The 13,794-nt window shown below is 38.1% G+C and overlaps 1 protein-coding gene across 1 annotated transcript; it reads left to right on the top strand.

The window, feature by feature from the left end:
- LOC108736277 (trypsin delta-like) lies at positions 1-8,334 on the top strand. The gene is made up of 4 exons (XM_018468635.1): positions 1-88; positions 153-324; positions 7,535-7,916; positions 8,066-8,334. The coding sequence occupies exons 1-4, from the start codon at positions 43-45 to the stop codon at positions 8,201-8,203; spliced, it is 738 nt and encodes a 245-aa protein (XP_018324137.1). The 5' UTR covers positions 1-42; the 3' UTR covers positions 8,204-8,334.
- Positions 8,335-13,794: the final 5,460 nt, after the last annotated feature.

Here is a 13,794-nt window from a genome sequence, read left to right as displayed (position 1 = left end):
TTCTACGATATTTCCAGACAATTTGTATGTGTATCTACCAAGATGATAGGCGTGCTAATATTTGCTGCCTTTGCGCCTTTTGCTTTAGGTAAATTACATACTGTATAGCATTTAGCGTTAAATATACTATACATAATTGAGTTTTTCTATAGCTTCTCCTCCTCAATCGGATCTAGCAGAACCATCTACCAGAATTGTAGGAGGAAGCTCTACAACAATTTATGATATTCCTTATATTGTACAAGTAAACGAGGGTTATCCAATGTGCGGTGGATCAATCATTTCAAGACATTGGGTGGTCACCGCAGGTCACTGCTTAGAGGGGTATGTTAATCAATAATTAATAAGTTTTAGTATTAAATATTAACAAAGAGATGTGATTTATTTGAAATAGTCCCATTTAAATCACAGGTAGGCACAACATTTAAAACACTTATTTTCATTTCCTCTTTTTCGTATGACTTTCTTTAAATATTTATTTCTATTTTTTACTTAATGAAAAATTGAATATAAAAGGTACTTAGAACTCGGCCAATAAATACTGTTTGTTGCCGGAACGTGTTCTGAGTAAATCATTTCATTGATAACCATTAGGGAAAGATAAGGAAATAAGGTGTAACGGCTTAGCTTAGTTTTCATCGTAGCCGAGTCATGCTGAGTTATCTATCACAGTGTTCTTGCGTTCGAAAGTGGATGTCGATATCTTAATGGGTTAATACGATTTAATTCGACTTCGGTGGAAATGTAGCGGTTAGTTAATACCTTATTTATTAAAAGTAACCAGCTACAGTTGAATCTAGATAAGCTAAAACTGGATAAGTGAGAAAACTGTATAAGCGACAAAAATAGTCAGGTCCCGTCATTTTTAGCCCCGGAAAACATCAATTAGTGACAGTGTAAGTACCTCTTTTAGAAAGAGTCATCTTTCACTTCTAGACCTCTGTGAGTGACAGTTTCTTACTCTAGACCTCTGCAAGCGAGACTATTTACAATTACTAGAGATCTGCAGCAGACTTGTGCGCTTGTTTCTACCTGCTCATGGTACTCATCCTTAACAGTTGGTTTCAGTTGATAACAATCATTGGAGAAAGTACGTTTGACGTAAAAGGATACTCAGAAAAAATTAACTGATCACATTAAATAAATAAAATAAGTACCTATTTATAGCCAAATGTGTATATACTATTGTATTACCTATTTCTTAACGCTCTAGCACCATGTTTATGTTCGATTTTTATTGACCCCTATAAATAAGAAAACTCTGTGAGTGAGAATAATATTCGGGTCCCTTGAATTCTCGCTTACTCAGGTTCGACTGTAGTACTCCACTTTATTACCTTGACAAGACGTTCTTTACGATGGAAAAAGCCGAAAAAATGGCAAAAAATGCGGAAAGCCTATCTTGAAGGGGTAGGAAATGTTTAACTTTGTTACCAATATCATAGCGAAATCAATTCCTCAAAGTATAAGATGAACAAGACCGAATGGGTTTACCTAGAAATACCAATTGTCGTTAGCGTAACGAGTTTTACCCACAATTAAAACTCCGTTCTACCTGGGGTCTCTTGAGTAATCACTAAACTTTATTATTATTTTTCAATTTTTTTTGTTGTTCTATCGTCTTGTTCTATTTGTTTAATTTTTTTAACTCACATTTAAGGAAGCGTTTTCCTTTAAGATCTCGTTCTTATTATTTTTTTTATTGTATTTGGTATAGTTTGGCTTGGTTAAACTTATCTTCGTTAATTTTCGGCGTAGAACCACGATTCTTTTTTTTAACCCCACATAGCCACTCACTCAAAATCCAGTTCCGGCATCAGTTTCTTAATTTTCCTTCGGGAAAATAGTTTTTTGGAAATTAGGTTTTCATCGTAGTTTGCGCCCTTTCTACTATCACCCCTCTTTCAACCCTACCTTGGTATTGTCGTTTACAATATCAATAAACAGTATATAATAATTTTATCTTTCAACTAATGGCAGTTGCAGGACTTTCTCAACACCAGTAGGAGGTTGTTCATGTATCGGGCCTGTTTGATGTCAATTTGCCTGATCTTGACATGGAGTGTGATTATATGCATTCTTCGCGCTTAAAAGCTTCTGTTGCAATTTTAACTAAGAGACCTCTGTCTATAAGACACTTTGAATTTTTGCAAGCTTAAATTAAATGAATTAATTTTTCTCGTACTTCACTGGTTGAGTACTGGTGTGAAAAACTAAAGGCCCGGGTTCGATTCCCGACGAGGAAGTGGTAGCAGCAATAATTTTTCCTCATTAATTTGAGGTTAATTGTAGTGAGTAATGTTAATTCAAAAAATTCATTCATTGAATTAGTTCGAGGATTGTGAAACATATAATCTTAAATCCGTATCATCGGTGTAACCTAACCTAGCCTATACTCTTAGGTATGTACCGTCGCTATTGTTGCTGTTACCTCCTCGTAGCTTAGTGACAATGTACTGGTGTGTAAAACCGGGCTCAGTTCCCGTCTAGGAAGTGACAGCAGAAACAATCTTTCCTGATTAATTTTAGGTTATCCGTAGTGAGTAAAGTTAATTCAAGAAATTAGTTCATTAGACCTGTTCAGAGTCAAGACCGGCCTTTTTGATGCAGACCATAAAGCTCCTGCATGCAGTTTTTAGAATACTTTGCAAACCTAGATGGGTAGATGGATCAATTAAATACTTAAATTAGTTTATAAGGGTAACGGTTCAAGAAGGATCCTTTATGATCCCCAATACAGTTTAATTTCTATTTGGGGTGTTTATTTTTATGAGTTTCGCAGTTAAAAGTACCGTTTGTTGATTTTGATGAAGTCGATTTTCCAGACGTTGTAAACATCTCTCTTTTCAACATTTTTGAGTTTCGAAAGCCCCGCCTTGTACGTATCCACAGAATGGTTTTAAAGGGTTAATCACCAATGGTGACATTCGCCACACCCTTGGTACTTGTTACTAGTTTTAAGTTTAGATATAAGAAGTGACCAAGAGCGAGCAAAGCACTTGAACTAAAACAAGACTAAGACTAGCACTTGCACTTGTACATAAAGTTACTAATCAATCGTTGGAGATACTCTGTACATATTTGCAAATATATATTTAATATGCAACTTCGCTGCAAGACTTCAATTATTCTACCTTCCACCTCAGAATCAAACAACACGCCTTATTAATTTAACGCGTCTGCTGATATTCTCCTTACAATAGTAAGTTCTCGAATATTTGCCTGTGAAATTTAACAAGATCTCTATTTGCTCCAAAGCTGCAGAAATGTCGGAAAAGACATTTTTCATTCTGGCAAAAAGTTCCACAGAAAGTTTTCCTCTGTCCTTAAAACTTCTTGTCAGTATGAGTTTCGGACTACAATCTAGTCAATGTATTGGTTCTTTAGAACTTCCTAACATTTCACGCAGTCTTAGACGGCGGCACTCATCGCCAAAAGACTCCAACAGCTGCTGCCTATGTCCCAAGAATAATTTGTAGTGATACACAACCAATATTTAAACAAAGCGTTTAAATTGGGCCTGAGCATTTCGTAGAATAGGCTGTAATCCTTTTTTGACTAGAAAGCTTGAGATGCCGCAAAACTATACTAGTCTGCCAGCAATTTGAAAAGGAAAGTGTGATAATATTGATCCCAATCCATGCGACAGCAACTTGCATTATGCGACATCCCACGTCTCAACTATATGTTATGTAAAACAATTTTGTTTATACATTCATTCAATTTAGCCATGACTGTAATTCCACAGCTATTTTTCTTGAAATACTGCTACATGTAAAATTTTTTTACATAGCGCTTAATTTACTTCCTTTCTGCAAAACCAATATGACGTTTCTAAACTTTATTGAGTCCAAAATAACGAATGAGTCTGGCTCACTTGCGACGCCAATCGGGATATTTTCGCAATGTTATTTGCATTTAGCAGTTCCAGACTTTTTCTATTGTAAAGAGCATCCTTTTTAGCTTTGGACTAGTAGAAAAAAACGACAACTAAAAGTGAATCGTTTCAGAATGATGAACTATGTATTAGAGCCTATTATCGATTAATAACAATCTTATAAAGTAACGTACTAAAGTACTTGTTTGTTATTTTCAATAACTATGATCGGATAATAACGTAACGATTAACCACTTAAGAACTTTCCAAATTCAACTTAAAATATTAGACAAGTACTTTGTTTTGTCACATTATTAGACTGTTGTGCAATGACATGTGAATCGCTTGAGAATGGTACTCATAATATTGAAATTATATATAAGTATATATAGATGTGGTTAGTAACAGAATAATAAAGTCGGAAAAGTACCTGTACCTTACTTTTAATTGGTGAATGAATTATTACAACGTAGAGTTAGAATCTACTCAATTTAAGAATTATCCAATTATTGAACTGATGCTGTTCTGATTCTGGTTTAAAGGCCGTCGTGTGTTGGAGTTGCTAGCTAACGTTTCGGTAGCACTAGTGGTGAGCTTCTTCAGAGGTCTTTTCATCTCCGATCCGTGGTGCGGATTCACAACAGCATCAGTTCACCTACTGACCGCGAAAGTCTTTACTAATTTGTTATTAAATATTGCCGCGTAATCAAACATCCCTCACTCTTTTAATTCATTCACGTTTCTTCACTCCAGTAGAAGTAGTGAACTATTTCCTCATTTTTCTAATTCACCTTCAATCATCTCGTAATAAAAAACTATTCTTCTCCATCTTGGGGCAGATATTTGTACGAATTGGATTTATTCTATTCCAGAATGCAAGTCCTCCTAAAATTCTGTCTTCCGAAATCTCCGCAACCCATTATATGATACTTTTGACACTTTTTTATATATGGTGGGTTGACCGCCTAAGTCTCTTCACCTTACCTTCAATTTATAATAATAATAATAATTTAATAATAATTTATTCAATAAACGGGAATACTCCCTTTTTACATAAGGACATTAATATAATATATTCGCTCAGTCTAAACTCTCTTTCACAAAAATAAAATTAATTGTATAAATAGTATCACAGCAATACAGTTAACTATGAGGACCAAGGAAAGCAGCCAAAAGTATAGCAAAAAAGAAAGCAATTAATTATACACATAGAACCATAATCAGTGACAAGATCTAAAATTGATACAGATTATTTATGAATCTAGAATACGAAGACAAAGATATAGAAAATATATCGACACTTTCAGATATTAAATTTCCCAGCTTGTGCAGTCGACTCTGCAGACTGTTTGCCGCTGAAGTTGTATGAGAAAAAGGAATAGCAAAAAGTTGATTACGGCGAACTTGTCTGGAGGGAACATGAAAATTGATATTGGATAACATAGTTGAACAATCAACTAAGCCGTGTAGAATCTTGAATAAATGTGTCAAATCCGCGATGTTTCTCCTGGTCTCTAGCGATTGAATGAGGAAAAGTTTTTTGATGTTAGTATAGTCGTGATCATCGAAACGCATGGGTGTCATATTTACAAAGGCGAGTTTGCGCAAAAATTTCGATTGAACCGATTCAAGCATTTTTTTATCAGTCGCAGAGAAACGAGACCATATTGGCGAAGCGTGTTCTAATTGAGGTCTCACAAGTGTATTAAATAGTGTAATTAAGGTAGACGGATTTCTAAAATGTTGAGAATTACGAAAGATAAAACTAAGTAATCTGAGGCCTTTGTTCGTTATTTTGATAATATGAGCGTGAAATGAGCCGTCTGATGTAAAAGTAACTCCGAGATCAATGGTTTCATCTAACGTTAACAGAGATGTTTGTCGAATGTGATAGTCAAATAAGATGCGTGGGTTTTTCTTTTTTTTGGTGTACCGAACGACATGACATTTTGCAACGTCAACTTTGGTATGAGGTCCCTTCTGAATTTGATAGTCGACGTTCCTTCTGTCTTAATGGGTTACAAAATGTACTTTATCACATTCATTACGAGCTGGTTCGTCGATCGCTATCTGGCATTCATGAAGTCGATATCGAATCCCAGCTTTGTGTCCACAGCATTATGGAGTCCTAGTCCATCTTCTAGTTGGTGAACGAACTTATCTGTAAATACTGAGAAGTCTCCAAGCCGGCAAAGCGTCATATCCGCTGATATCTTCCCCAAATGAAATGCTTATCGACGTTGCTTCAGTTGCTTTATGGACGATGGACCTACATATAAGCTTTCGTAAGACGAATAATTTTGGTAGTCGCTGGCGGAACTTCTTATGTTGGCTTCCAAAGTAGCGTTGAATCGTTTGATCATCCCACCATAGTTTTTGGTTAAAAAGACATCAAATTTACTTAATATTGACTAAACGAATTCTTGAGTTTTATTTCATACAGAGATAGTATTCCGACAATTTTAGAAATTTATGTAGATCATTTTAAGATTAAAAAAGTTGATGTCTCCAAGTACCTGGAACAAGCACACAAACGGTTCCGTACCGTTATCTATAAAACCGGAAAAAAAATCATGTCTGTTGTAGGGGAGCCGCACTTAAATATTTATTTTATTCTGTTTTAGTATTTGTTGTTATAGCGGCAACAGAAATATATCATCTGTAAAAATTTTAACTGTCTAAGTATCACGGTTCATGAGATACAGCCTGGTGACAGACGGACGGACGGACGGACAGCGGAGTCTTTGTAATACAGTCCCGTTTTACCCTTTCGGTAAGGAACCCTAAAAGAGAAAACAATGATACTAAATTCGACCACTTTACAAAAAACTCTGTACAAAAACATTAATAAAAATAGAAAGTCAGCTTCATCGGCACATTAAATCATGCACACACGAGGGTACGGCATTTATAAAGTTATAAGGAAAATCTCAGATCGACGAATTACGAACTTTTCAACAGAACTGTGAACGTTGAGGACATTCCGTAGAATTTGAAGTTGATAGGGGTTTTAGCTTTCGAAAGGACGCCGGTTCGATTCCGAGTCTGTCTGCTTTGGTCCGTTTTCTGTGGTTTCTTTGGATCACTTAGGCAAATGCCGGGGCAGTAATATTCCACAGATAATCTTTCATTCTCTTGTGTCTTCACTTCGTTCGTCTCATCTTTCTCACCCGAACTACCACCTACCCGTTCCCACTATTCCTTAAGGAGGTTGAAGCATTACTAGCTGGTGATAATGAAACACTTAAGTTTTTCTTTTTAAGGCTCCGAGTTCACTTTCTCGCACCGCATCCAATTCACTCCCTTGAAGCTCAGTGTGCCACTGCAACAACCTGAAAATAAATTCCGCTAGTGTGACAGGAACCCCTTTGCACATTTAATTTCGAGGTCTCTCTTTGACTTCCAGAAAACGTCAAACTTGTTTTCATATGGCTTGTAGAATCGAGTCGATCAGGAACTGAAAAATCTCAAACAAAAAAGCATCTGTTCTGTTGAAAATTCATTACAAGCGGTCTGCACATCTCCGGATAACAAATGAATATTGCATGGATTACTATCAAAGATCTTATCTCGTGGAGCTATCCGTTATCAATTGAATGATTCATGTATTACGCATTTTGCACTATTACCTACTTAAAAAATTTCCTTTTTTTTCAGATCGCTTGCAGAAAGAGTAACTATCCGAGCGGGAACAGACCAACTAGGAACAGGTGGTGTGGAGATACAGGCCTCAGCTTTATATACTCATCCCAAGTTTGATCTTGATGCCGTTGATTATGACATAGGTTTAATCAGACTTGCTTATCCACTTCCTTTTGGTCCGACAATATCTGCAATTTCTCTAGCGAAACGGAAAGTTCCTGTCGGAACAGCGGCTGTTGTTTCGGGTTGGGGATTTTTAGCAGGCGGTAATAATAACACAAACCCAACGCAATTACAAACAGTTACAATACCAGTTGTTAGCGATAACGAATGCCTTGATTATACTAAAAGAAGGATATGCGCAGGATACCGTGATGGAATCGAAGCTCCTTGTGTAGTAAGTATTATTAATTTTGAACAAATTGTTTTGCGTAATTGGGCTTGTACACAGAAATATAAGGTACTCATTAATGCTTACAAAGCTGTTTCAAAGAAAAATAAGAAGCAATAGCAAATGAAGGAGTAATAACCTTTTGTTTAATACAGGGCGACTCTGGAGGTCCGTTGGCTGTAGGAAATACCCTCATTGGTATTGTTTCGACTGGCCAAGATTGTACTGGAATATCCGTTTTCTCCAACGTTGCCTATCTTCATAAATGGGTATCATCAGTAATGTCAACTTAACACACAGCGCTAAAAATCTACATTTTCTAAATAGATATATAGATAGATAATAACCTTCGAACAATAATTAATTGTTACTGATCATGTAAACAATTACGATTATTCCAATAATAAAAGTTGCACGTATTCAACTTTCTCAAATTGTAATGTCAGACAAAGTTTAGTTACCAATAAGATCTTAATATTGTGTTTATATAGACAGAGATGTGATTTATTTGAAATACTTGCTTTTAAAATGAAAACAAAATAAAAAATTCCTATTTTTGTCTTGCATTTAAATGCTTTTCTGAGAAAAGCATTTTGTATTTTATTTAAAATACTTTTCCAAACGTATTTTCTAGTTATAAGATGCAAAATACATTCGTGCCTTTAAAAGTTTTGCTAGTATCACCGATCAAAAATTATATAAAATGATGAATGAAAGTTGCTCACATTGGCCATTGAAGGTATTAGAAGCTTAAAAAGGGTACAAAGAGATATTCCATGAATGCTTTCTACCTTTTTAACTGAAAAGAGCCCAAAAAATCGAAACTCCTTGAGAATGGATGATCTAAAATATTGGATCGATTTTGTTTCTCGGGGTTCATTGTGATGGTCCATGGAATTTTGAAGTTCCAAATTGATATAAGCACCTGCCAAATCACCACTAATTGTACCTTTAGCAAGGAACTACTAAATTCTATCAATTACAACAAAACAATCGGAAAACAGTATCTAATTGATATACGCCAGCTGTGTAAAACTGAAAACTATAATAAATATTGGTGGTGCGCTTATAAGTGCGTATAATCCAAAATTCTTAGAAAACGATTCGAAAAACTTCACTTATTAGATGAACTCAAAGCTAAAGAAACTATGAATTCTATTTTCTTCTCTTATTATAATGTGTAAAAGAAAAGAACCAATCAATAGAATTACATAAAAATTATTTCGAACCCTATTTTGGCTCTTATCTTTCACGCTAATCGAACAGGCATCAGTGTCTTTTTTCCAATTAAAACGGGTGACAAAGGTAAATAAGAAAGCATATAGAAGAATTATTTGTTGCTGAATTATAGAAACTATAACTATAATATAAATATGAATCATACTCAATCCTCGCAGCTCACGAAATAGTGCAAACACCACTATTAGTCAGAAAAACATTTAAAAAATGAGCAAATTCCCGCAAGCCACAGTAGCATTCTTTTTAGAACTGACTGCATTTGACCTAGTATACGGACTGCTAACCCTGTCCATTAGGGAACGTGTCTCAAGAGCCACAGTAGCATTCTTTTTGGAACTGGTTACATTTGCTAGAGCGGCGAAAGCAAACCTCCAGGAAAAGCGGCAATCCAGCGAGGAGGTCACCAAGTCAAATCGCCAACAAGAGAAGAAGACTCGAGAATGTATCCGCTGTACATTTTGCCGCAGATTTAGTCACTCCGTAATCATATGTTAGATGAAAGTCAAGGAAACTTCCGTCAAATCTACCGTCCCTAAAGATCCAGGACCAGGTATCCGGTGCTATGAATGCGGTCAACCTGTAGTCTTCCGTAGAAACTGTACGTGTTACACCAGACAAACAAAAGCAACTCAGTCTTAATTTCTGCTTCTTGATCACCACGGCGGTTGGTCGTCCTGCGGTACCCATCACCATTTACTGAAAGAACGGCACGGCATTACTGGAGAGCGGAGCCAAGACCAGTCTTGCCAATATCCAGTTGTATGAGTCACTGAAGGCCGAAGGGTGCATCTTTCAACCCTCGGCGGTGCAAACCATCCAAGCAGATGGCAACCCTTCCACACATGTAACCCAGATAATTACGTTGCCAGTAACTTTACTGGACCGCACCATCGAAACCAGTTTTATCGTTATTACAACGGCAGATAAGCTATAAACGCTCCTACGCATAGACTTTCTATGAAAGACAGACATGGTTTTAGACTACAGCAGCGACCGTTCGTACTTCAAGGAAAATCGCTACCACACATATGAGTTTGTACCAAAGTTTGACCCTATTCCAGTCTGGGAACATGAAATACCTGTTCCGATAGCCACTGCCAATATCCAGGAGCATCCCCGTTTCCGGAGGAGTTTCCGTCCTGCTACGGCCCAGACCTTCCCCAATGTTCTCGGCACAATCCGTTCTCTAGGACAGCTTACATTATGGAGGATGCCCGACGAGCCGCAGATTCATATTGGACTAATCATCAGATGGATTCATCGCCGAACCTTTTTCCCACACCGTCTATCCAGGTCACCCCTCTCGACTTACACCTAGACGAAGGCCATACTCTAACACCAACTCGACGCACGGAGTTGAATAAACTGCTTCACCAATTTGTGGCGCAGTTCGTGGAAAACGGGCCACCTACATCCCACGCTATTCATCCCATTTGTACCGAGGGCCACGCATCCATAGCAAGACCCCCCTTCCGGATGAGCAGACACCGGCAAGTCATACTTCGAAAAGAGATACAGGCGCTACTCGACGCCGAAATTAAAGAAGCAAGCGAGAGCGATTGGGCCTCTCCAGTCGTGCTGGTGTCTAAGCTTGATAGAAACTATCGCTTATGCGTCGGTTATCGACGACTGAATGCTGTCACCAAACCCGACGCCTACCCACTACCCCGCCCAGTACATGTCAACTATGGACCTACGGGCAGGGTATCACCAAACCATGGTCCACCCTAACGACCAGTACACGCGTCTACCCTTCGGAGTGCGCAACACCCTCTCGGCATTCCAGCGGCTTAGGTGATATTTGGTGGCATCTCCTTCGATCATCGTTACCGATCACGAACCGCTTCGCTGGTTAATGAATCTACGTTCCCTTAGCAGGCGGCTAACGCGATGAGCGCTTCAACTTCAACCATTTAACTTGCAATTAGAATACTCACCGGGAAAAACTAACGTAGTGTCCGATATAATTTTCCGCCCTCCACTGGACGATGACAACCAAGGTCCTTTTGGCTTCGTCTCCGTCGAGTTAGCCCGGAAGAGCCCTAAGGGACTCCGAGAAGAGCAGCTTGCAGATGACGAATTGAAGGCCATTATCCAATCGTTCGAATCCGAGGATTTAGACGAATCAAGACGATGAGTGTCCCGCGGGTACATGTTATGCCAAGGGGTCCTGTATCGGTATGCTTTCGAGGAAGATAACTAAGAGGCCCAATATGTAGTCCCATCGGCGCTGCGCCCTCGATTACTCGAAAAATTCTATTCCTTGCCAACCGCTGGGCGCTATGGAGTGGATTGCACTTTTCACAAACTTCGCCAGCTTTTCTACTGGCCCGGACTGGCACGCTATAAGAGCGACAACCAAAAACTATCAGGCTAGTTGCAAACTCCGGTTCTACGATAACTCTTCGAGGTAACCCCTTACACCCGGACCCAAGAAACCTGAATCCTTATCATTGAGGATACCGCTTCACAATGGGTAGAGCTTTTATTTCTTGTACAAGCAACCGCGGATGCATGCACTTGGACCCTAGTCAACGAGGTCTTCCTACGCTATGGGATCCCCAGGCGTATCATTTCCGAGAATGGTACTCTGTGCATCAGCTCTGCGATGCAGAAGATCTGCTATTGTTTAGACATCCCATCGGCTAACATGGTAGAAAGAAAGAACGGAGACCTCAAAACTCAGCTGTCTATTCTGGTTGGACAATCTCACCAAGACTGGCCCTGCGAACTTCCCAGCATTCGATTTGCCTTTAATACTTCCAAATGTCAAACGGTTGGCTTCACGGCTGTTTACCTCACCGCCGGCTGGGAGCTGCGCACCCCCAGTGAAATCACTCACGGTATTAGAGCAGTAATACAGAATGAAAACTTCGTTACTCGACTTAAACAAATGTTTAGCGTCTTTCATGAGGCTCGGGACATGCAGCAGAAGCAGCAACATCGGCAGAAGTTGATCCAAGACCGATGACGCCGACCAAGACGAAGCTCGCGCCCGGTAATCGGGTGATGGTCACCACCTACCCTTTGAGCAGAGCCGCAGCCGGAAAGACCGCCAACTTTTCCCCTCGAAAGGACGGCCCTTATGTATTCTTGTCTGCAAAGGGGCCCTGTAGCTACGAGATAGCTGCCCCTGCAAATCCAACCCAGGTACTGGTGACTATTCACGTGTCCGCCCTCCGACCATGCGTTCAGAATGAGATTAATGATTCACCCCCCGTCGTCCGTCTGCGTCGGCGCAGCCGCCCCAGGAAAATTCACCGAAGCACTGCTGAGCCGTCTAGCGCTTCGGTAGGGGGCGAACTGTAACACCACCCCTACGTTTTCAATTTCGTACCCAATGTGTCGGATATTTGGTCGCATCGCGCGACTACCCTCGTCGTGAGACCCACCGTCGATTTTTAATATCACCGACCAACCCCCTTCCAACGGAGTGGAAGTATAGAACTCGCACCACCCTTCTCGACTACCCTTTCTCTACGTAGGGGCTATTTAAGAAGATGCTACCCCAGGAAGCGACTAGTGAATGAGTGTTTAACTTAGTGTTAGGACAATATATCCAATCAGTTTTAAATTCATCTAGTGTCATCAAAAATAAGAGTATACCTTTACCTTTAGTTACTAAAGTGAGTGGTAAGAGTAATTATTATGTGACGATCATAGTTTTTAATAAACTGGAAAATGATCTATAAACTTTAGTTATAACTAAATTCGCTGTTAAAAATAAATTGAATAACTGAATTATATGTAATTTACATTATCATTAAACGGTGTATGATAATATCAAATGTAGTGTTTTCTTTTTATTGTTTTATTATTTTCATATTTTTTTATTGAGTGCATTATTATGTTTTTTGTATCAAACAAGTGATAATGTTGATTTCTCCTTATTATCTGGTTGATTTTCTTTTAGTATCTTGTTGTTTCTCTTTTACTTTATCTTATTAACTGTTATAGCCTTGTAGAAACTACTACTGTATTATTATTATAATACATATGTAATTGTGAATTTCTAACCCTAATAAATTCACTCATGATTTGTAAGTCATCAAGTCCATGTCCACTCTAGTAACTCTTAATCCAAGATTTAATAATTATTCTACTGTAATTTCTATATCAGGCTTCATTCATTTTTTCTATGCTCTTCTTTATATAGTTTGCACTGCAACTATTCCAAATGCAGTCTACCGGTAAATAGTCCACTTCTTTTCTTTTATTATGTCGCATATTTGCGACATATCATTTTCATTTATGATGATTTTATTATTTAGCGGAATAATTTTATTAAATTGTGATCCAGTCTAATTTAATAACAATTTTTTAATTTTATCAATAATATTTTTTTATTCAGATATTGAATATATTTGCTCATTTTTTTTAAGTACGTCATTGGGGTAGTCAGCAGTCAGGGAAGCAAATACTCAGGAGTGTTCTCTCTTTGTATGACGATCTTCGATTGACTCATTAGTTAATTATATAAAATTATTATTCTTTTTATCTATTAAAATCTTTCGGACGGTTTGTCTATAAAAAGAAAATAAAAACGAAGTTTTCCCTATACCTGCATTTTAAAACATCAAATTTTGATAATCGTTTTTTGCAGCTTCAAACGTTATTTTAATTAGGCTCATTTTGTAGATACTAC

Source organism: Agrilus planipennis, unplaced genomic scaffold, assembly GCF_000699045.2.
Source record: "Agrilus planipennis isolate EAB-ADULT unplaced genomic scaffold, Apla_2.0 scaffold97, whole genome shotgun sequence".
Classification (NCBI taxonomy): Eukaryota; Metazoa; Arthropoda; class Insecta; order Coleoptera; family Buprestidae; genus Agrilus; species Agrilus planipennis.
Note: the sequence above shows the minus strand (reverse complement) of the source record. Positions and strands in the feature narration are given on the sequence as shown.

Coding starts and splice junctions, on each gene's coding strand:
- LOC108736277 (XM_018468635.1), top strand. CDS start 43: ATGATAGGCGTGCTAATATTTGCTGCCTTTGCGCCTTTTGCTTTAG. Junction 89..152: donor CTTTGCGCCTTTTGCTTTAG/GTAAATTACATA, acceptor GTTTTTCTATAG/CTTCTCCTCCTCAATCGGAT. Junction 7,917..8,065: donor GAATCGAAGCTCCTTGTGTA/GTAAGTATTATT, acceptor TGTTTAATACAG/GGCGACTCTGGAGGTCCGTT.